We start from the raw sequence: 24,438 nt of genomic DNA on the forward strand, positions 1-24,438 counted from the left end.
ACCTTTGTAACAATATGATAACGTCACCAAAAATTTTCATTTTAAATGTGTATTAAGATACCAGCAAGTTGATTTTAATTACATATAGTAACCAAAGTTGTAACTAAATGCTCAATATTTTTTACAGCCACTCACTTTTGATGCAGTGCTGAACACAGATCTTTTTCTCACCGGTCATGCCGGTTGGTCAGTGCCCTAGTCTAAAGTTTCAATATTAATATTCATTTAATAACCATCAATATTCATTAATTAGCAACAGTGGCGATTCACAGCTGGAACCCTGCAACAATATACACAGTGACATACGATCTTCATCTGCTTTTTTCTTTAAAAATTTTGAACATTCTTCAAGCATTCTTTGTTATCTACTGTAATCTGACATTGAATCAAAGCGAAACTTTTGAATGCTATTTTCACTGGAGTCAGCTATGAATGTACGCACATTTACATGTCCGCAAACCAGGCATTTCAGACACACTGCAGTAACTACCTATGATAACACATACATACTATACAACTAATACTGGAGAATCTTAAAAATGAAATACTGTTGTGTTGAAGTTTTCGTTTTAATTCAGCGAAAGGTTGCATCTTTGAATATAATGCATGGCTCACCGACGTCACCATGCTGCATTTGTCTTTATGACATTTTGGAGATCAAGTTTTGTTTGTAGCTATTATGGGTTCAAGCACAAGGCTTTTTATCGATGTTTGCCTCACACAAATTCACCAGTGTGAGTGCTTGTAATTGCTCTTGAACCAGTGTGCTTACTGCGGGCTCGCAGGCCAGGTGTGAAACATTTACTTGTGTACCGACCTACTTGTGAAGCACAGATTGTGTGGGTGAAAGCAACACTAAAACCGAGGGTCGACCATCTTGCAAATGAACGGATGGTTGTCGTTTTTGATATTCTCATTGATGGTAAAATCTTTGAAGTATGCCAGTCCGCTGTTGGTGATGGTCATTCCTGTGGATGTAAACAAACGGATTATTTTGAAGAAGTAAGATCGAAAGGAATTTATTACTTTAAGTTTGACATTTCTTTTAACTACAGAACTCGAAAAAAAAAGAGAGGAAACTCCATTTATTGGTCATGTTTACTGTGATGGGGCTTTGTACTCTAAAATTCAAGAGACCAAATGGTCACAAGAATGCTCGTCCATGTCATCATTCATCATAATGAATTCATTTTGGTACAGTGAGTGCAGTTTTTCAAGTCGAAAGTAGGGGCTGTCTTCTTTCTACATCTTCCTTGCACGTACCTTGGTGGATGTGCTGAGAAACATTCACCGAGCCAGAGTTGGCCGTGCAAGTGATGATGTCATCCTCACCGACAAGCCCGCAGTTCTGATCAATCGTCAGTGTCGACTGTATAACGCACTGCGAGAAACTGGTCAGGCTAATCTCAAAGCACCCAGCAGTTGAGTTGCCCAGATCCAGCCGTTGCGCTTCCTCTCTGAGGTACACACTCCAATGAATTGCAGGTCCAGTGGAGGTGCTCGCCGTGCACACGTAGCGAAGGCTGCCCATGTTTTTGTAGGTGTCGTCGATGTAGAGATCACGAACCTTGAGGTCCCAATCTGCAGTGACATGAGAAGAATCAAGATACTTGAGATGTACCGGCACTCATTTTTCTTAATAAGCGCAAGCATGCATGGCCAGTTCATTTCATGCGAGGGCAGGTATGCAGATTCCTATCTTAGAATATAACAGGACAGGAAGCCTTTTAATTTTTGCAAAACTGCGTCACAACATCAGCGTATGCACACAGAACAGCTAAAAATGTAAAAGCGCTCTCTGATAATTGGTTGTGTTACCAGCATATACGTCTATGTGCTACTCAGGTCAGCCCTGGAAAGAGTCCATTGTACACAGCCTGTATAAACTGGATGGAACTTTACACTGGAAACTGCACTCACCTAGTGACCCGCATGCGTAGAGGTTGGATATCTGTTCCTGGGAGAGCAGATGATCAAATACCATCAGATTGCTGTAGGCTGCTGTTCCTCCAAATCTTTTAGATGAAGCTGGCGGATTCCCATCACAGGGGTTCATATTCCCTAACAGTAGTCTGGTACATCGGTCATTTGGCGAGCTGGGTGGCTCCCCGCTGCTGGTAGGGGTAAGTTCCCGGCCGTCCAGGTACACCACGACCCAAGTGCCATTCAGTGTAAGACTCACGGTAGCGGCCAGGTGGAACCACCTGTCCATTGGGATCTGGCTTGGGCTGTAGCGCTGGGAGTTCCCTTTACGAATGTGCCGAGCCGCGAATAGAAAATGACCATGTTGGATTTGTTGCACCAAGACAACTCCCCTTCCTCTGTAGGTTTGCCCTCCAACTGACAGATAATACCTGTCAGGATTGAGACTTGCCGAAGAGTTGATCTTGAGCCACAGCGACCACGTCACACTGGCTGAGGTGCACGCATCAGGGTCAGAGACGCAGGTGCCAGCAAAATCGCCCAGGTCGATGAAAGCGCCTTCCCCGGCATAAGTGGAACATTTGTGCTCCACCACTTTAGGGCTGGGAACCATTCTAGAGATGCCGTTGCCCTTCAAAATTGTAACTGAAGGATTGTGGGTATCGCATGATGTCGAGTGACTAATGGGCTCAGTATTTTCGCCGAGTGTGTTGTGGTAAACCATGTTGTAATTTTCTGGAAAGAAGTCGGAAGTTGCAGGAAGATGCGTTAAAACCCTGCACATTGTCTCTGATTTCTCTATTCATATTTTGTTCACAGAAAAGGCGAATGCTTGATTTACACATTCTGACAGGCACCTGCTCTCTTTAAGTTTTGACGGTAGCTGTACATGTCCATGTACATATAGGTGTTTTCATGAGTATTAAAACTTACCGAACATGCTGTTAGGCTGCCTGCCTAGCTGGACAAATCCAGCGGCAGTATCCAGCGTTGTTGTTGCATTCAAGATACTTCTGATGTACCTGGCAAGGAACAGAACCTCAGTCGGGGAACTGATCTTTGCCAAACTACTTACTCTACCACTGATAGCACGACACTGGCAGTATTTCTCCGCGTCATGATATGAGAGAGGTGTGGGAAAGTAGCGATAACAGTGACCCTGGTGCTTCAACCATTGAAACGGGCACTGGGGACAGGTGGCCATGTATCCAGTAAACACCGAAATAGTTGCTAAACTGACGACAGTGATTCTTATCATGATGATAAGTGGCAGTTTCTCTGTCTCAAGACTTAATGGGGCAATCACAAGTTATACCAGTAAGCAAAGGCTACCTTCAGATATAAATTGAATCTGAACACGCTCTAGACGGGTAGGATCGCATAACGAACTTAACCCAAAGGGCTGATAGCTATCAACTGATCCGTACCACTACTGCCACATAATTTTGTCTTTGCTGTCATGCTGTTGAGAATGATATTGGCTACGTTTGGTAATCTTGGATCAAATTACTGGGAAGCTACAACCCAGGGCTGCAATGATTAATGAGTTTATTAAACCAACTCTTTTGGCCTTGGTCAAAGTATCCCAAGGATTTTTATTGTTTGGTATATGTGGATGATCGTGGCATTAGATGAATGGTTCATCAACTTGTTGGTTTCACCTTGAGATGTAATTGACTTGAATTGCGAAGCATTGGCCAAATTCAGTTTGGGCTAAATAAATGCAGTAATAATGGTCTAATGGGAAACCGGTATTCAGAGGTTTTGATGAGATATTTAAAGGGGTGCTATGTCTCTATCCTCAAAGTCGAAATGACTCAATCATGCTTCATTGCCTCTTTAATGGGAGGATAAGAGAATGTCATGATTATTGCCATTTATTTATTTACAGAGTTGAGGAAGAAAAGGGTCACAAGGTATAGCCAAGGAAATCTTAGGGCTGTTTTCTGTGGGGGGGGGCTCTTGAGTCATATTTCTGGAGATAAAGCAGGCTCTCTAAATGGAGCATTGAACGTGTGAGTAGCTGTAACTCTTGAAAACTAGGTTGCTCTTCAGTCCTGTATTTGATGGGAGAAATCCATATCACTTTGACAGATATATATTTGCTTCAGTGCAAAAACTGTTGCTCAGTAAATAAGGTCACCGGCCCAAGCTCTCTGTATTTGTCTTGCTAACCAAAATGTACAACTAAATACCATTCAAAACCAACATACATCAGATGGAGTTTAGGCCAGCAACTTTATTTTATTGAGTAACAGTTTTTAACACTCGGGCAAAATTTTTGCTTAAGCAGCTCCATAAAATTGGCCCCTGGTTGCAATAGCCACAGTGTTTAAACCATGTATCCATGCAAACTTGTGCTAATGTATGTACATGTACATGTGTACAGTGTACATATATAAACCTCAGAGGTTTACAAATCTTAAATGTTTACATGCATCAGAGTTGTAATGAGTCACTGATTTTTGTGAGTCGAGTCGAGTCATTTTACAGCAGAGACTCGAGTCGAGTCAAGTCATTTATCTCCAGGGACTCGAGTCGAGTCACCAAAAAATGCAACTCGAGTCGAGTCATTGCTCGAGTCATTACAACTCTGAGTTATGGTTGAATGCTTAAACAGTCTTGCAGTCAGAAGCGTATTCAGTTATTGGGCCCAGGAAGGAGGATGAACTGAATTGTTTTTCCAAAACCAAATGTCCAATCTTTAAGGTTGCAATTTTCTGAGGCTTCTGTCCAAAGGACTGCACAGCTAATCAATTGAAACTTGGCTGTAGGCAGGAACCAGTGTGGTTAAGAATTGTACTGATGCCTTACTTACATTTTGGCTATGCGTTATTACAGGTACATTCATATTGAAAGGTGTGAAGATTCTATAGAGGTTCAATATGAAGTAACTGCTTACACAGCTATGTGCTTGGCCCTGTGTCAAATTCTTCGTATCTAGTTTACTTTGAAATTTTATTTTGTTTTTAATCTCTTTTCATATTTCTGTCATCGTTGATTTTTTCCCTTCCAGTTGGCTCTAGTGACATGGAGAGAGCACTTATTTCGACCACTCAACAAACAGGTATGTCCTGAGGATGTGCGACTGCAGTTTTGTCTTTGCAGATCTATCACATTTGACAAGAACTTGATATGTAAAGCACCTTAAAGCAACTTTCTAACACCACCTTGAAATACCTCAAACCATGCCCTCATAATCCAACAGGAGCCGTAAGGGAACTCCTTTGGTAGAACCTGTTGCTCTGAGTAGTGGACTTGAGACCATCACTTCCTTAGAGCTGTGGAGTATGGGACAGGTGGCTGGTGTAGAACAACACAAAACCAATTAGGCATTACATGACATCAACTGTGTGAGCTCATGTACATGTATTCTTTATGGGTTTTCAAACTTTTTTTATCCTCACAAGAGAAATTATATCTCTGTTTCTGCACTTTGGGACAGAAACTGCAAGAACTTTTTCCAGGTTTTGTCGGTACTCAAGTTCAGAAACGGATTTCTCGACCAAAAACAGCAGAGAAGAATTTCCAAGAAAAGAGACCACGATAAAACAGACGCTCATAATTCATTTGGAATTCTGTTGTGTCTTGGTCCACAGGTCACAAATGCTGTGTTGAAATTGATTGAGAGGGAGCGACATGGTGAACCAATCAACACAAGACTAGTCAGTGGGGTCATACAGTGTTACGGTAGGTCCCACCTTTGTAATGTCACACCCTTTATGAATATTTACGTATTCGGTTTGCCAATGGCAGGTCAAGTTTAAAAGATTAGGTTATGAATACATTAGAGGTACATTTACTTGGGGATGATCCCTGACAAAGGAATCGGCTCTTTGCGGGAACAGAATATGGTATGCTTTTACAAGGATGGTCCTTTGGTAAGAACTCACTGTGCGCCCGCAAAGGTAAGCCCATTTGGGGCTTGATGTGCTGAGTACATGACGCTGTCTATGTTCAAAATGTGCTGGGCACCAAGATGAAATAGGGGTGGGTATGTTGGCCATAGTTCTTTTGAAAGATGTAGACTTGGCTTCCAGACAGGATGACCTATGATTGTTTTGTAACGATTTGATTTCAGCTCTTACGCCGTACGTTACGTCTGGTTTCAATTTTATTTCTGTCTGCGTAGTTGAGCTTGGTCTGAACGAGGACGAGCAGGCGATCCGGGGGCCCACGCTGAGCGTCTACAAGGAGTCCTTTGAGAGTCAATTTCTGTCCGAGACGGAGTGCTTCTACATGACAGAGAGCACCGACTTCCTGCAGCAGAATCCCGTCACAGAATACATGAAGAAGGTTGGTCCGAACTGGTGGTCAGTTTGCATTTAATGCTTCTGATTGGCCCTTACATAGGCACATGAAAGACCTATTGTCAAAATTGGAAAGTCACATCAGGGCGTGCTGATTGCATGCGTGTCAATAACTTAAGTAGCATCACCCATCTCGCTGAACCTTGAGCCCGTGAATTTCAAGAGATGATTGGTCCATGTTTTTTTAAGTTAAATGTGTCTGATTTAGTCTCATTCGATAATGATTCTCTTACTTGTTTGTTAACTGCGCATGTCCTGTTTTTATGGTCATTTGCATGCGTAATGAGGGCCATGGGAATTTGTGCCAGGGAACCAGCTGCTTCATTTCATAAAATTTACGTCTTATTTTCACTTGTTGGAAATAAAGATTCCCAAAATACTTTAATGGTAAGATAAGGCCTTTTCCTAATGTGTTTTGTGAAACTAAAATTGAGAAATAGTACCAGAGTGGTCAAAACTACCAATTTTTGTGAAAAGGTCATTTTGTAAGCGGTAGTTTGTTTACGTTTTGATGCAGTTTTTGAAGGCTGAAAACAAAGAATTCAAAGTTCTCCTGAAGTTTTCAAAAGTGGGCTGTGCTGGAGAAAGGTCTGAAGGGTTTAGATTTGCTGACGGTTTTGTGCTAGATTTTTTTCTCTTCCCGACCGGACGCATTTGGATATCAACCTAACTCAGCACCGATTCCATTCATCCCACATAATCTTATGGCCTTACTAATGCAAGAATTCAGTGACCCGGAAACAAAAGACGAACACAGAAGTACAGTAACTTAACATGAAGTTTATCATTTAAATCAAGGTCTATCTGTCGTTATAAAATTGCCAGGATAATCTTGAAATTACCGGTATATATCCCCTGTTTTGCATGTACTATACACGCATGAACCACATGAACATGCACACCGGCTCCATCGAAATTCCATGTACATGTATGCCGTGGTACGTGTGCCAGGCCGCACTGTACCGTGCACAATACGTGGCTGGATCACTTTTGGACATGTAAAACACATGTAGATCGCGCTGCGCAGAAGCATCAAATATCACTCACGAAAGTCGAACAAAAAATCTAGCTACATACATAGAACTGATTGTATTGTGTACTTGAGATTCTTGCCTGTCTCACTGTTGCGGAAAAACTTCTCAAATTGAGAAATTTAGTGGAAAACAGACCAAGTGATCGATTGAAAATGGAAATCATTTATCATCTTAGCAACCACTTTGAGGCTAAATATCATATTTATGTAGCATTTCTTTTCAAGATTCTGTAGTGTTTTATTCAGTCTAAGCCTTCTAGAGCACATACCGGTACAAAGAGTGTCAATGTGATCATTTGTTAACTTTGTTCAAACAAAGTCTTCAAAACAAGAAGGCTCAACAGAGGATTGGCAATTTCCGTATGGTTCACGAGGGTCCGGTCACATTGAATGAGGGTGAAACATACGCATATAAGGCTGAATCAATTTGAATTGTTGAATATTCAATTATTCAACCTTTGATTGGATGGACCATTGGAATATTCAGTTGTACCAAATTCCTGCAAAAGCTAAACAAAAAGTTTACATGTACCTGGTTAAAAACAATTTAACAAAGAAATCTTTAAGGAAAAGTAATTTTTTGCCACGGTGGGCGTAAGCACTCGAATGCAGTTAAGTTCACTCATAACGCCTTGAAATATGCTTTCAGGATGCAATTTTTCAAACATTAAAAACATTAATTTTTTTCCTTTCTAAGGAAAAATGTTAAGTTTCACCTCAAAATGTTCGATTTTGAAAGTAAACATCTAAATACAAATTATCAAATATCTAGGTATTTGAATATCAGCACAGTCCAATAACTTGAAAACCCCCACACTTTAGGTGAGATATTGGAAATTTAAAATTTAAATTCCACAATGTGTGTAAGTGGTATTTTGTCTATCAGGTTTAGGATTTACAGTGTCACAGGCCAGAGTTTAACAACACTGGCAGTTTTTATCATCGCCATGGTTTTTTGATGGCTAAAATCATCAGCTGTGACACAATGGCCGGTTCATAATTAATGCAAAAGCAAACGTCAAATATCCGGGCTGTGATTTCTCAACAGTTTAACACTTTCCAACTCAAGCAAATCTCGCTGCAAATGTTTCCCGGTGTCAAATTCCCTTCGCTTTCATTTCGGCTGAAGCATGAACCAGCCTTCACCCTTTCCTTGGGAATCGTCTCTTCCTCTTTGTGCGTCAGGCCGAATATCGATTGATGGAGGAAAGACGGAGAGTCCAGGTCTACCTACATGAGAGCACCCATGATGAGCTGGCTAAACGCTGCGAGCGGGTCCTAATTGAGAAGCACCTGGACATCTTCCATGCTGAGTTCCAGAACCTACTAGATGCGGACAAGAACGAAGGTAGGTTCTCCTGAGAACGCTCACCCATAAGGTTCAGTCTGCTACTGCCCTTCTGGGTTTGAGAAGCAATTTGACAAATGATTCATCTAGCTTAGAGGACATAAGGGAATGTCTCTAAAGACGAAAGCCAACGAACCTTTCAAGCAGAGCGTTGCTTGTTGCCATTGGGACACCCACTGTTCTGTCTTAGAGCAGTGTGTGCATGGTAACTCGTCTGGCATGCTCAGAAATACATTGTACACAGTCTTCCACAAAGGAGCATTCCAGTGGGAACAGCAACGTTGCAACATTTTTGAGGCATTCCTTAAACAAAGGAGGGTTGTTAGTGCGCGGTATATCCTCACGTGATAACCATTTTTTGGTTTTGTTTGGTTTTTACTGGTATGCAACTTACATGCTGGCTACCAAAGCTGAAGAGTGCCCTCCTTTGTAAAGTTTGAAAATTTACCTGTAAACACTTCGGTGTCATTCCCGATGGGCATAACGACTTCTTACTGATTTCTGTTTATGAAGACAAAGATATGCGGTGCACATGGACATGCTGTGTAGATGTGAAACCATGAGGTAGTTGCTACCCAGCCAAGATCAGTGTCCACTTTCCTGTGTTAGTCCATAGGGCCATTGTCATAAAGTTTCATATGAAGAACACGACAGTGGAAATCCTCCACTTTTGGGTTCATTTCTCACAACAGCTAAGTTTTTTTGGCATATCGGGGCTCAGCCATACTTAATGTCTTTGTTCTCTCTGTTTTTTTTTTTCTGGACTTGCAGACCTAGCGAGAATGTACAGTCTGGTGTCCCGTGTCCCCAATGGTCTGAATGAGCTGATGACACTACTAGAGCAGCATATCTACAACCAAGGCCTCTCAGCCATTGAAAAATGCGGCGACGCTGCATTATCGGTGAGTCCTCAGGACCAAGTAGCCGTTACCCTCTAGACCATGGTCACAGCAGTGGACCATTTCCTGTAAGAATTAAGCTAGTCACATCTTGATATGATGATACGATCGATTGGAACGAGATGTGATTGGTAAGTTTCCCTTGTGTACTTAACCTTTGCAGCCAAATGTGCAATTGCTCAACTTGTTTTTTTCCTCTACCCAAGCCCATCTAAACAGGTGACAAATCCATTTAGGCATGTCTGATTTGAGACCTGAACCACTTAGCGCTGGCTGATGAGTAAACTTCCGCAGAGATTCCCTACGTTCATAACAACGGATGTATGACATTTATATTTAATCCCCACGCTTGAGTGATTCCCCCGTGATTAAAGTTCATAACGTACACAGAGGCTGGAACTAGTCCCTGGAGGTTGAGTGTGTGCGGAGCCCTCAAGCGCCCACGGGCTGCTCATGGAGAGCACACTTGTTATGGAGATCACGCTTGTCAAGGATTTCGTGCTTCCGTAGCAAATTGTCTGTATGGCCTGAAGTGTGGGCCAGGTGGCAAGAGTCGTTGCTTTGTTACCCAGGTTGTAAAAGCAGAGCAAAATTTCCCGTTATTGAACAGAATTTGCATTTCTCATGCCCAATTCATGTCAAATGTAAAAAATGAACTCAAGTTTCTAATTGGGATTAATTGGTTTCTCTCGTGTTGCAGGACCCCAAAATGTATGTGCAGACAATTCTTGATGTGCACAGGAAATACAATGCCTTAGTGTTGACGTCGTTCACCAACGACTCTGGCTTTGTAGCCGCCCTCGATAAGGTGAGAATACTGCAAAAGTGGAATCTTACACAGTTCATTTTATTATGAATGCGTGCACAATGCGGTAGTGGCAAAACTGTGGAGCGTCAACTCTGTTGATTGACACCACGAGCGATTTCAGGTGTTCAGGATTGTTCAGGCCGTGCTGTGTTCTCACATGTTTGAGGTTTCGAGAAACTAGGAACAGAGAGCCACTGCAGGATTAATAATAACCCTTCCCTTTTTTAGCATCAATTCTTTACTTTAATACATGAATCGTTTGGCTTTGTTGGCCCACAAGTGTAATCTGTGTACCTGATGAGTCAATTAGTGTCTTGACTATATTTGATTTATCTAATTGATTAATCAAAAACAGCTCTGTGAAAATAGAGGTTGCCTTTCAGGACACACCAAGAATGACCCAAATTCCTTAAACCCCAAATCTTAAGCATTCCATGCTAAAACCTTGTCAAAAATAAACTTTGACAGACCCATTCGGTTCAATGTTAGAAGAAGATGGTATACATTGCCAAAAATAGTTCCTTCTGATTTTTTATCAGCATTAAGGAAATCTGAAGCCATTCAGTTAATCAAAGCTGTCAACAAGAAGGAAATGATGAATCAGTCCAAAAAACATTCAAGCTTCAAGGACTGTAGCTTTGGTAATTATTTTACGTCTGTTGTCTCATTCCAGGCCTGTGGGCGGTTCATTAACAGCAACGCCGTGACTAAGATGGCCAACTCCTCCAGCAAGTCCCCCGAGCTGCTGGCCAAGTACTGCGACTCACTTCTCAAGAAGAGCTCCAAGAACCCCGAAGAGGCGGAGCTTGAAGACACTCTCAACCAAGTGGTGAGTACTCCACTATTCCACCGAGTGTCATCCGATTACGCCCATTATCCTTGACCCTCGGGGCTATCGACAAGATGCCCTGCCAGAACCCATCAATTCGCATCGTTTGTCATTTTCGATTGCCGTCAATTGTTCCCAAGTGCCAAATGGGTCATTCTTTGAATTTCGGAATTGACAACGGATAATCTAGGAACAGAAAGAAACAGCCAAACAATCCCAGACAGGCTTTGTCCAACTTCGTCAGGCTTCTTTCTGCTGGTCAATAAATTCTTAATTATCCCTCTCGGCCCCTGCGTTGAACTGAGCTGTACGTAAGAGAAGTTGGAGAACATTTCATATGCTTCTTTCCTCCTTGCCGTCGCAGATGGTGGTGTTCAAATACATTGATGACAAGGATGTGTTTCAGAAGTTTTACTCCAAGATGCTGGCCAAGCGACTGGTGCATCACAACTCGGCCAGTGATGATGCGGAAGCCAGCATGATCTCCAAACTCAAGGCAAGCAAACCAATTCTGCCAAAGCTCCTCTCCTTGCTCTCCGCTCTGCATTTATCCTGAAATGTTAAATCTAGGTGGGGACCGTCGCAACACCTTATCTCGGATACATTACTTTTACTGGTCTGGACTGGTCACTTTTGTCCAGTCTGTGAACGTGTCTCTGCAGCACCGTGCGTGCAGGATATCTGCTTCATGCAGGAACAGAAGATGGCGCACTTTTAAGACAGCAATGACGTCCCAACGTCATAGGTGGGGAAATACTGTGCATGTTCAGATTTCACACGTTTGCACGCACACCCATCTTCCATTAAACTATACACCCAATTTCTGTTTCCATCTTTGTTGCATGTGCCCTGTGTGTTAAAGGAAATTCCCCAACCAGCCTGTTTTTTCTCCTATTTGTTGGTGAGCCGGTGGTTGTGGTCACAGTGGCCATGGCTTCTTATAGGGTCCATGGAAGACCTCCGTGGACAAACTGTTAATTAATTGTTTAAAGTATTCACTAGTATGCCAGTAACACAATACGGGATGTAAAAATGGAATACGATTCCCTTTGTTAAGGTTGCATTTTTCATCACTCACAAGTCTCAACCAAAAATACAACTTTACGTACACGTTATGGAGATCATTTCCCAGAACTGCAAACCAACAACACAAACAAGGCAGCCGGAGTAAAAGTATGTTCTTGGGAGCGAAACAGTGACATACAATGTGCGCGTTTTTTCCCCCTTAAAAAATGCCCGAGAAATATTGGAGTCGGTATGCCGGCTTCCTGAAAAGTACCTAGACAGCTTTGGAATGTCACCCCGGTGGCCGCAGTCAGTTGCTAATTCTTCTGTGGAGCCGACCGCGATCACCGCGGTCCGCACGTATTTAAATAACAATAGGGGCTTTGTTAGTCAGTTGCACTGATATGTAAAGTGAGCAGGACACCGCGGTCGTCGGCTTGTAACTAAGGATTGGACAAACCGCGGTGACTTCGGACAAACCGCGGTTCAACCTTTTTGCAAAGCCGCTTAAATTTGACTGACCCCTCAAATGAATGTTTTAATCCTGATAAATGATGGCCTTATGTGTGACGTACATTGGAGAACCCACAATTATAGTCAGGCACGCTTTTGGTACGTCTGGAACGGAGAGGAACATGGACATTGGACACGCACAATTTCCATTCCTGAGGAATGTTAGATCGTAAAAATATGTACATGTACATATTTACGATGCATACGCCCTGTTAAAGTATGTGCATATGCGGTACGACCACCTTATGGGAAATTACAAACGAGTATATTGAGCGGAATAGCTGTCAAACCAATTGGGAAGCATTTCTCACCCTCTCTGTTCACTCCTCTCTGTTCACTGGCTTTCTTTGATTTTCCCGAAGATCGTGGGCGCAGTGTCTGACTTCAGCAATTGATTAACTTAATCCCAACGAATCATACGTGTTCGGAAGATAGCACTGTGGCCAGAAATGTGCACTACACAGTTTGTAGCTCGCTGTCAGTCCTGACCATTTGGCTCTAATCAGCCTGACATTCAATGTCCAAATTCATCTAAATTTTGCTTCGACTGGAAAGTTATGCAGGCTTGTCCGATCTTTATAGGTGTTGCCACAGGCTGCAGCAACAAATCAGGTGAGCCTGATCTCTAAACTCATCCAAAAAAAATGGACAGAATTTTCGAACTCGACCCAAGACAAGCATTGACGTGCTAGCAGGGCCCGACAATGTCTTTTCATATGTACGTCACAGATACGCAAATTTTCTATGTTAATGAGATACCTTTCAGGGGCTGGGCCATTTTGCCAATAATTTGTTTTAATTTTGTTCTCCCATTCGTTAATCGTTAATCTCCCATTCGTTAATTTTTTAAAAGCAGAGCAGTTCTCAATTATAACTGATAAAGACCACTTTTCATTGGCCCTGTATACACTTACATGTATATACACCCCGTGTCTGGTGCTAAGTCGGGGCAGGTGTAACTACATGGCTAATGGTTTCAAAGGTAGGTGTATTCCTTATTTGGTAAGGATTGCATCCCTGTCTCTTTTCCGAGGCAGCTAAGCTCTGACTATTTCAAGGGTACTCTTCATTTATGATTATAGTGCTATTCAAAGGGAAGTTCCCTATAACCCTCCCCCTTCCAAATATTTTTGTATCAGATGTGTCAGATCAGATTTGTCAGATTTGTATTAGATCAGAATTAAGTACCGTGCCCTTTGGTCACAAGTCTGTTACAATGAGCTTTCTGTAGATCAAATCCTTCATAATCCTGAACTGTTGTCTGACCCACAGCAAGCTTGCGGCTTTGAGTACACCTCCAAGCTGCAGCGGATGTTCCAGGACATCGGCGTCAGTAAGGACCTGAATGAACAGTTTAAGGCACACCTGTCCAGCAGCGAGCCCCTGGACATTGACTTCAGCATCCAGGTCCTGTGCTCGGGCTCCTGGCCGTTCCAGCAGGGCTGCACCTTCAACATGCCCAGCGAGGTGAGATTGGCTCAGTATTGCCGGGGAGGTATTGTATTGAGAGGTTCGTTAGGTTATTAAAACCTCACAAGCAGCACTCATGTTTTTGTCTGCTGGATTTTTAAAAATTGACTTGAATTTTCCCTAGAAATGACACTAAAGGATCCTCCAAAGTGCTGTCAGTGTACTTTGACAGCCCAAAGAATCCTAGAGACAGTACATGTGGAAGAAATTATTTGGTTCTCGATCTGGATCAGTATTTCCAAGAAAACCCCTCATAATCAGGTATTTCACTGAACATGTTTCTGCCTTGGTGGCTTGGGTTTGATTTGAAACCAGCTTGCAGTTGCAAAAGGTGAGGAAAGTCACCATGCCCACTGTGCTAACCCAAATGCCATGTTGCATTGCAAACTAAGCTTGACAGTAAACACAAAGCACGGGAACGGTAGATACCTTCACATTGCCTTTTATATAGGCCGGCTGGTCATCTTGATGAGATTCTTGCAATGTTGCAATGATAAATGGCCCCTGTTCCCATTAAAGATGCCCTTCTACCTATGTGTTTAAAGCTGCTAATTAAAGAAACATAGTGAAAACAGAAAATAGTTGCTTGGGAAAGTAGGATACCAGCCCAAAACTGTCATGCATCGTATACTCAATGCAATGGGTCCCCATATGAACATTGCTCAGCGTACAAGTTTGCCGAGGAATTGGACCCTCTATGGGTGTGTTTGAGCGAGCCACTCGTGTTAGCACAAGTATACTTCTGAGCACTCAAATGGCTGGAGTACGACTTGCGGGTCAGCGAGAGTATATTCTCGCTGGAGGGGAAGTACACTCCTGTACCCAAGTGTAATGCGCAAGCATCCTACCCGTGTTAACAGAAGTAACCGCGTGAACGCATCCTGTATTATTGTTGATGTGGCAGACCTAAGACGCAGCTGTTGTCTAAAGGCTCATGGTATCGGCCAATTGCGAAATGTGCTACTGACACAATGTATTGATTATCCCCACCCAGTTGGAGCGTAGCTTTCAGCGATTCACCACGTTCTATGCAAGTCAACATAGCGGGAGGAAGCTCATGTGGGTCTTCCAGATGTCCAAAGGGGAGCTGGTCACAAACTGTTTCAAGAATAGATACACGCTACAGGTAAATTGATTGGGGAAGTTTTACTTTACATAACTGTACTCTTGTGAAAATATGTGTTCCGAGCTTTCAAGAAAACTTTCTCGCCTTGACCTCCTTGTGTAGGCGTCGACGTTTCAGATGGCCGTGTTGCTACAGTTCAACGTGTCCGATGCGTACACGATACAGCAACTACAGGAGAACACACAAATTAAAATGGTAGGCATCCTCAAAGATTGAGAGAGTAGGACTTGATAGTCCCCCCCCCACTGTGCAAATCTCTGCTCTTTGCCCACTCAGTTATGTAAGGTTTTGCTTGAAGGTGGCAGTGTTTCACGATAGTGCGCTGCCAAGAAATTGCTACACGGTGGTCACTGTACGCAATGCGCGTTTGAATGGGTCGACACATCATGACGTGTCGACTAGCAGTGCATGTTCAGAAAGGGTCGACACATTTTGCGCATTGTGATTGTCCAACACGTTGCAAACTCAGGGTGGCACACTATTGTGAAAAACGCCCGTATTAATGGAAATCTCCAGAGTCATGGAACTCCACTGAAATGTTTTCGGTCTTAAAACTTGATCAAAAGATTCTCCAGGACAAAAAAGGGTCAGTGCAGTGGACTACCAGTAGATGGAAGAAATATCTTTTTCTTGATCAACCCAACACTGCTACATGTATCTGGTGTGTTGAGTGAGGTGTCTGGTGAGTTTTTCCTTTTTTTCCTGAACCTATTTTTTCCGTTTTTATTTGTCAACAGGACATGCTTCTTCAGGTCGTTCAGATTCTAGTCAAATGTAAACTGTTGGTAAGTATGGAAAACTGGTTTGTTTGCTTCTGGTGTTAAGACTGTAGATTTTACAACATAAAGACAGCTCGTCGGCAGGTTACTGGGCTTAAAAGGGTATATACAGATATGAGGAGACGCCATTAGTGCAAGGCCATCAAACTCACGCACAGGTGTAAACTTGAGTGCGTCTATGCATTTTGGCCAAGTCGAAACACCCTGTTGGTATAAGAGAGATGTAACAGGTGCGTACCACCTGCTTACGAGCAGGATGGCCCCACTGTAATGGCCTTCATTCCAGTCGCTGGATTAGTTTGTCTTTGTCCTTTCAATCACTGATTCAACAGGAATGTGAAGAAAGTGAAGAGGACCTCAAACCTTCATCAGAACTCAGGCTGTTTACTGGATATAAAAAGTAAGCATTCCTGGGGTTGTATAGTATTGTGTTTATCAAAGTGTGGCGGTCAGATCACGTGATCCAGCCCTTCTCTGATTCTCATTGAAACATACGCTACATTTCCGGGATACTATCTCAAAATTTTACTCATCTGGAGATCAATATAACTATGCATTTTGCATTGAAAAAGGGTTCTTTAATTTTGATAAAGTGATAAAGGGCAAGCAATACAAGAACATTTCTGTTCAGTTGAAAATATGAAACAAAACCCTATAATGAAGAGTACTTGGGCAAAGAAGAATAATTTACTTGGCCAACTGGGCCTTCAGATGGAGTATGCGACATAACATACAGATGGCGTTGTGCGACGTAACACACAGATGGCGTTGTGCGACATAACATACAGATGGCGTTGTGCGACGTAACATACAGATGGCGTTGTGCAGAACTCCACAAGAGCACTGGTCAAGTTTGGTAGCAGAAAACACTCTAGAGGGCACTTCTAAAACCTGTGCACAATTACCACGTAATGTTATTACCTGAATAATTGCCTGGAGTGCTTGAGATTAAGTGGAATTCAAAAACACCAAAGGTGAACTTGAATGTAATTGGCATGTGCACATTGCAGTAAGAAGTTGCGCGTCAACATCAACGTTCCGATGAAAGCAGAGCAGAGACAAGAGCAGGAATCCACCCACAAGCACATTGAGGAGGACCGGAAGTTACTCATACAGGTAGGGAGAGCACTGACGGACGTAGGCCACTCCCTGGACTGTCCTCATGCTGTGTTCCTGGCCTGTGTGCGATGGCACTGTACGACATAGCCACCAATAGAGGGCGTTCACGCACACAGACTCTTGATCCTGAACACAGTCCTGTTAATTTGGTCGACTTCCCCCCCAAAAAAATCTTGGGGAAACTTTGTTCCGTCCAGGCGCTGCCGGATTTGTGGTGATTGCTTTACACATGCATAGCTCTGTATGCATATCACGCGTACACGCACAAGAGCATTCCTGAACATTGCTCAGTATGCATGGTATGGACGCATGTAGTGGCATGCCTACCTATGCTCAACTTGTAGACCTTGACCTTCGGTATCCACGGAGCAAATGATCTGGACTTTTGTCATTGAGTTAGACTACACCATTACATGTACACGGGGAGAAATTAGAAATAACGGTTGATGAGCTGACGTTCATTTCAAGAGCATGTCAAATTTCAGAGAATTCTAAACATAGTTGAGTTGCCTGAGAGTAGAATTCTAACCAGGTCTGTGGGCAGCCTCAGCAATTTCCCCCCACCAACTTAATAAGGCCTGATCTTGACCCACTGATGCTCAGTCAAAATGTTTTATCCCTCTATTGGCCTGTGATGACACGGTTGTTCGTTTGCAAGACTTCCAGTCGTGTTTTTCTCCTGTTGTTCTGTCTCCTTACGCAGGCTGCCATTGTGAGAATAATGAAGATGCGCAAAGCTTTGAGACACCAACAGCTTCTTGGAGAGGTCCTGAACCAGCTCTCCAGTCGGTTCAAGCCCAGAGTGCCTGTCATCAAGGTGAGGCCAGTCCAGAGTCTTGCAGACCCATTGCATTCAGTTTTCACCAGTAAGGGCTCCATTTGTGGCCTTTGCTCTTTGTCTACGTACTTACAACAAAAAGGGGAGCGTCTCAAAGATTTCTTTTTGGATAAATTTGTAACCTGCAGGTGGACCTTCTAATTCCAAAGCTTTAATTATATCACACAGTCTTTCACCTTTTCTTTTCGAGTAGCAAACACTGACTTTTGTGAAAGGCAAGATATTCCAGCCAGCTGTCTAAATACAACTAAATGCCCCCCGCCCAAACTGACTTGGGAGAGCCATTTTAGCAATATTTCTACAGTACTTCTTACCGCAACCTCACATTTTGCAGCACCCTGTGGGTGCCACCACTGAGCGACTAGTGCTGTGTGGTATCTTAAGTAAGGAGTCCAGGAAGGAGGTGTTGAGTTTTTGCTCTTGATTCGTACATGCTGGTGATGCTGACAAAGTCTTTGACTGAGTACGCACAAAGCACATATAATCCCCAGATGACAGGCTCACAATGAATATTATGCTGAAGGGTCCTTCTTTAACCAGAATGTTATGTAGCTTTAAACTCTGACCTCACGGTTTCTGTAGAGATTCCTTTCAATATTTAGTCACCCTTTAAACTAGTGTCATTCTTTTCAAAGGCTGATGAGCATAGCGATATACATGTATTTCAAAGACAGTTACTGGAGCCTGCAAACATGTTGGCAACACACAAACTTGACTTGGTTTTCATTTCTCTACCTGGTTTCTTGATACAGAAATGCATCGACATCCTAATAGAGAAGGAATACTTGGAAAGAGTGGACGGCGAGAAAGACATGTACAGTTACCTAGCATAGCTCTCCGAGTTAATCCAACCCTAACCCCTTACCCTCACACCTGCGTTGCACCCTTCCACCATAAAGGTACAGGACGTCCAACCTACCGTCAATCACCTCCTTGGAGTTCTCTCATTCTCCCGTTGTGAATGAGATGACTCTCGTTTACGGACGAACCGCAGAATGAGTCCTTTCTAGGGCTGCTGTTGGCAAAGAGCCTCTTCTCTGAAGCCACAACCGGCAGAATAGGCTGGTGAGAACGTTGCCACCTTAGTTTGTCTCTTAATCCGTACGGTTGCTTGGAGTACCCTCGGTAGACTTTGAAACCTGACCTGTGAAAGAATCGGGTATAGCTTTCCCTCAACTGTCACTGTACACACTTGGAATACATTCTTACATCTGCCATTATTTGGGCATTACTAGCATACCTATGCTCTGTCCCCCCCAAAATCAGAACAGTTGCAGAAGTATGCTGGTGCTAGTTCAGTCAAACCTAGGGTTTGTCCATCTTGACCCAAACCCCCTAGGGTGTATGTAAAAATCATATTGAAATCAGAGGATTTGGGACTGTTAGGGGCTATATTGCCAAGCACAATTGATGTGCCGTCACGGATAGTGGCATGTTCACACAAAAGTTTGGTAATGGGATTCCACAGGGGGGCATGCTAAATCGAGTGCGCCTCGTTTCACTCCACACGTTCATCCCCAGCAGGAGAGCGGTGAACCGCTAACGGGCTCTGGAACCCAAGCAATTTTTTCCCCCTGCTTAAACGCATCAGGAATTTTCATCTAGCCCGTTGGCACATGATTGGGTACTGCACCATGAAAATGCCTCAAGTGTGAATCAAGGCTGTTTAATTGTTGTTACATCTTCATGGCTGTCTCCTTACACCATCTTCTGCTCAACAGAAGAGCCATTCTTTACAGCTTTTGTGTGAAAAGGCCTTTTGTTTAGGGAAAAAAAGAAATTGTGTCCAAATTTTTGCCAATTTTCCCACTGTTGACCAGTTTGGATGGACCACCTTGTGCAATTCCATGTATTCCTCCCCAGGATTACAGGGTACCATGGCTAGCCAAAATAAAGAAGTCGATTCTTGGACATGTGATCAGTTGTGATGTACTCCTACTCGCGGCAACAAACAACTGCTTGGTAAAGTTTGATGACAAGGCACAGTCGGAAGTGAAAGGCCGCTTGCGTCGGTTAGCATAGCCACTTTCTGGTGATATGCCAACATGTTTTGGAAATTTTGTTTTGACAGATTGAGGAACCTCCAAAAAGGCAAACTGGCCGGAGAGGGAGGGAAGGGTTATGGTTAGGAAGCCGAGGTGCATGTTAGCACCCAGTGTCCCAAAACATGTGCCCATTTATCTGACTGCTGCTTCAAGCTAGCAGAATCATTCATGCCTTTGTGAAAACCGCTCTCATTCTTTACAGTTATCTTTTGTGAATTTTTTGGCCTCCTAGTTGATCAGTTGAGTATTCAGACTTGCTTAAACCCCATAAAAACAAGTCACGTCATTGCAGGGTTCGGGAGATCAGGTCACAGTGGTACACGTACGTAATGGATCCTTGGCTGCGGCATCATACATATCCCTTATGCCTCTCTGACCTGCCACCTAACGGCCGTGGCTCCTTCCTGTTTAGTTTGGTAATGTCATAATCCACAACGATGTCCGCAGAGCGTCTGAATAGGACATGGCTTGCATCAAAGGTGGCAGACTGCTAAGGATTGTGGGATATGTGATGTAGAGAGGCCATCAGGGATCTGTGCAGAACATTCTCTTGCTTGACACGCACTTACGCTGTATCAGTTCAAACACTACATTTTTCAGCCAAGCCAAGTCTGATGGGAAAGCACCGGTGACCTGGTTCAGGCATTTCTTGTGAAATTTTCAGCCCATCCTCCGTTGTTTTTTTTTCAGAAATACACCGTTTTGATTCAGACAGCTTGCTCGTTGTGGCAGTTTTTATATCACCACTGGTTTCGCTTGTGCCTTATGCAAATATCATTTACCTCTGAAACTCTACAGGGAATTGTTTGTTTCATTTAGCATTGCTGTGAAGCCAAGTGTCTCTTGTTCGGGAAGGTGAATGTCTAACTGATTATGAAGACGATATCAAAAGATTGGCCGGTTATTCCTTGCAGACAGTCTATCATTTTCGCAATAGAGAGCAAGATAATTTTTTCAAGTTTTCCCAGGAACAACTCAAATGGAATGCTAGGGCTGGATTTTTTCCCCCTGAAACTTTTGCACTTAATGTATCCATGGGGACTGACCAATTACAGGTGCAATGTGACTGACCATTCACTGCAAGTAGTGTATCTTGTGATCTGTCAAAGCCTTCGATTAGACTCCTGTTTTCGACCATAGCATTCACCTACACCCCTGTCCAATGCAAGGCCAGGTATCATTGCAAAATTTCACTTCATAAATTTCACTGTTGTGGTTTGATTTATTCGCTGGTGCTATTTCTTACGTCATTGTATAAAAAAGTTACATCGTTGGGCAAAAGATAGCATACTATTCAGCGTTGCATTCAAAGATAACCAAACAAAACCTGTATATAAAAGTATGTGTACATCCTATCTTCAGAATTGGCACATGTCAACGTAAGCTGCTAGTCTCAGATGGTATTCCTGATTCTGTATATATTATAAATAAGAAGGTTTTTCACAGTAGACAAAACTTTTCCTACTGACATACCAAACAGTGCAAACAAAATCGAAACATGTGGCCGTACAACGCTGAACGATTCCTTTGCCAGTTTCAATCAATCGCTGCTTCCAGTATTACCACTCAGTAGATAGGCAACTTGCGAAAAATGCAGACTTAAACATTACGTGTGGCTAAGTAATTAATCAGCAAATTCTGAAGGTGGTTAGAATGGGATAATTGATTTGTAATGTCCCTCTCGGTTGAAAATGAACCAAGTGAAAACTTGCGATACCCCCCACAATTCAAAAGTAACTGCTAGCCTCAAAGCACTCCCTTTTTGCTGCATTTTTTTTGGACACCTTTGCCCACTCCCCTTCAGGCTAACGTATGCTGAAGTAGCCACATTTTTGCCAGGGGAAAATGAGGTTTTATTTCTATTGGCTGCAATTGAAATTATGGGTGGGATGGCTTTGCCGTGATACAAAATCTGAACATTTACCAGTAATTAGCCTTTGGGATTATGTCGCTAGCCCCCCAAAAATATATCACTGGTCTGGCGGGAGAATGGGGAGGGAAGTATATATCCCTTTCCTTAATGCCAAGACCCCCATCCGTTGCCAGCCCCTAGAACTGTTGGCCTACCTGCTCCCTCTCCGTGACGGGAACCTGGGATATACCCATTCCTAATCAAAATGAAGAACATATCCCCACTGCACCCCGAAAAGCAGAAAGTATGACCAAAGCTACTAGGTGACGCCCCTTGAGAACGCTGACAAGCGCTCTATTGGTCGTTTGACGACATTTGGATTTATTAAAGTCTCGCTAAATTCGGACTTGTGCCCTCAACGTGTCTTAAAATTTTCGACCATCTTTTCCTAGGGGAAATCTCTAGCATGGTTGCACCTTAACATGTGAATTCTGAGTTAATTGAGCAAAGCCATATTTTATACTGGGTGATTTGAGAAGTTGGATTACAGGCAGCGTTTGTAGCAGAAGTACGGGCATTGGATTATAAAGAACGGTATTTAATTTGATTTTGACCTGAGAATGCATTTTTCGTTTTTTCCCTTATTTTTGACAGGTGTTTTTGTTGATATTAGTTACGATTGTAATAATTCTTATTAATATGTGTCATGTAGATGTGTGGAATTGTAAATTCTGCAGTCATATCGCACAGTCTGTATTAAAATTTTGAATGGAAGTTACAAACTTGATGCTCTGTCAAAAGCTGCCTTTTTCTCCATAAAGCCATCAAAATGTTGCTGATCGGAGGCCAGATTGGAGTTTGCTTGTTGGGGTGTTGGGTTATTTGTTTGTTTGTTTGTTGGGGTGTTTGTTTGTTTGTTTGTTGGGTTGTTTGGGGTTTGTGTGTATTTTGTTTTTGTTGTTTGGTTGTCTGGTTGGGGAAAATGGCTCGCATTTGCAGGCCGGATTTACTTTTAATTTTAGGGTCGCACATTTGAAATCTGCAAGAAAAGCTTGTTGAGTGAGGATTACAACCTGGTTCAAAGATTGTACCTATTTATGCTATCAAATATCCCGCTATCGTGTCATGGTATGGGTAGACTGTCACATCGATGCGTGCTCGAGTTTGATATCTCAGTGCGAAAAAGAGGGATAAAATGGTCAGACTATAACAAACACTGGGCAGTTAATGCATGGTTAAAGGTTGCTGCCTTGGGCGGAAATCCGGGGGGCGGGGGGACGGGGCAAGGCCCCCTCCCATGAATTTGGTATTGGGGGAGACAATGACGAATGCCCCCTCCATGTTTTAAGCAAAACAAAGTACTAAAGAAATCGATGGATCGAGGGTTTTCCCTTTTGAGTTTTTATAAATGGAATAAAACAAACACGGTGTGCACAAAAAAGTGTAAATTGATGTCAACCCCCCCCCGATATCGAGGGGAGATTTCCGCCCATGGTTGCTGCAATCAGTTTGTTTTAAAACAAACCTTACTATGCACCTTTACGATTATTAGTTAACCTTATTTTCAACTTTTCCTTTACTATTTCAGAGGGTATTTTACTACCTTTTAGGTTTTTACGCTATTGAATATTTCCAAATTCATGAGCAAACTTTGATGTCATCCCAGGAAGAAAACCCCAATGTGGTTTGTTCACAAAAAAGTTCTGCATTTTTGTAGATTTTGCTGAACTCGATTTTTCTCTTCTTTCCTGATTCATTATGTTTTGATAACAATAAGTAGCAAGCATCATTCCCTTTCTCCAACGGTTTCAGTGAGTAACTTCTGGGTTCACATTTTGAATAGAAAAACTGTCTTCCTTAGATAAGTCATTGTTCACAGCAACAGCGCCCTCAGTTGCCCTGGAAAGCATGGATAATTTAAATTGTTTTAAAAAAGTGCAATTTTCAAATCATTCAACCAAAGAGGATTGTTAAAGAGTTGTATTCATTGCAGAAAAGAACGAAGTTGAAGAATTGTGTCTGAGAAAAATTCATTGCAGCTTCACTTTTTTAAAATGGTATATTGATCCCGTTTCAGTGGCTGAGAGAGCATTCAGTGTGTGAGCACTTTTCGCGTTCAGCAAATACAGTGTGTAGGATCTGACCAGCCACGATTATCTCCTGTGGACTTTTTTTATATCATGGCACTCTGGCTACAATGGATAAGGAAAATTGCTGACAGCAGCAGTTTCGCAACTTCCCAACGGTGATTTTTTTCTGTTAATTTTAATAACAAACAGATAACAATCACCGTCGGGAAATATCCTTCCGCGCCCCAAATCCTGCAGCCTAGTGAGTCTACATGTATTTCCATTTTCCTGAATAATTTTACACTGCACTTCACATTTACATGAGCACTGAGGATGTCGGCGTATAAGTTCATGTTTTTATATCATTTTTCAGTAGCAGTGGAGACGCGCTATTTTATTGCCAAATTCTGCAGTGAAGTTTCCACCCTGTAAATAGCATCATTGCCAAAACAATCCGTTGGCGATGGCTTGA

At 42.7% G+C, this 24,438-nt stretch overlaps 2 protein-coding genes across 6 annotated transcripts in view; one reads left to right on the top strand and one right to left on the bottom strand.

Annotated features, from left to right (window-relative positions):
- Positions 1-22,684, top strand: part of cul1 (cullin 1) — a 30,963-nt gene extending 8,279 nt beyond the window's left edge. For 3 of the 4 annotated variants that reach the window (XM_087139914.1, XM_087139913.1, XM_087139915.1), the window contains exons 5-20: positions 4,940-4,990; positions 5,523-5,613; positions 6,056-6,219; positions 8,452-8,614; positions 9,386-9,516; positions 10,214-10,321; positions 10,995-11,150; positions 11,515-11,646; positions 13,941-14,135; positions 15,133-15,264; positions 15,367-15,459; positions 16,002-16,047; positions 16,365-16,443; positions 17,054-17,159; positions 17,866-17,979; positions 18,753-22,684. In XM_087139914.1, the coding sequence (XP_086996040.1) occupies positions 4,940-4,990; positions 5,523-5,613; positions 6,056-6,219; positions 8,452-8,614; positions 9,386-9,516; positions 10,214-10,321; positions 10,995-11,150; positions 11,515-11,646; positions 13,941-14,135; positions 15,133-15,264; positions 15,367-15,459; positions 16,002-16,047; positions 16,365-16,443; positions 17,054-17,159; positions 17,866-17,979; positions 18,753-18,833 (1,842 nt within the window). In that variant the 3' untranslated portion in view covers positions 18,834-22,684. Of the gene's footprint in view, positions 1-4,939; positions 4,991-5,522; positions 5,614-6,055; positions 6,220-8,451; positions 8,615-9,385; positions 9,517-10,213; positions 10,322-10,994; positions 11,151-11,514; positions 11,647-13,940; positions 14,136-15,132; positions 15,265-15,366; positions 15,460-16,001; positions 16,050-16,364; positions 16,444-17,053; positions 17,160-17,865; positions 17,980-18,752 lie in introns of all 4 variants that reach the window. The other variant, XM_022228862.2, reaches the window with a different exon arrangement.
- Positions 588-3,031, bottom strand: LOC110975975 (uncharacterized). 2 transcript variants are annotated; one of them, XM_087139917.1, is made up of 4 exons: positions 2,857-3,031; positions 1,921-2,658; positions 1,264-1,581; positions 588-968 (listed from the first exon to the last, which is right to left on the bottom strand). In XM_087139917.1, exons 1-4 carry the CDS (start codon positions 2,861-2,863, stop codon positions 856-858), a joined length of 1,176 nt encoding a protein of 391 aa, XP_086996043.1. In that variant the 5' UTR covers positions 2,864-3,031; the 3' UTR covers positions 588-855. The 2 variants fall into 2 exon arrangements, with proteins under 2 accessions (XP_086996043.1, XP_086996042.1); XM_087139916.1 differs by having other exon boundaries at positions 1,921-3,031.
- Positions 22,685-24,438: the final 1,754 nt, after the last annotated feature.

This window comes from Acanthaster planci, linkage group LG08, assembly GCF_054643075.1.
Source record: "Acanthaster planci isolate LZ-2023a linkage group LG08, COTS_SCS, whole genome shotgun sequence".
Taxonomy (NCBI): domain Eukaryota; kingdom Metazoa; phylum Echinodermata; class Asteroidea; order Valvatida; family Acanthasteridae; genus Acanthaster; species Acanthaster planci.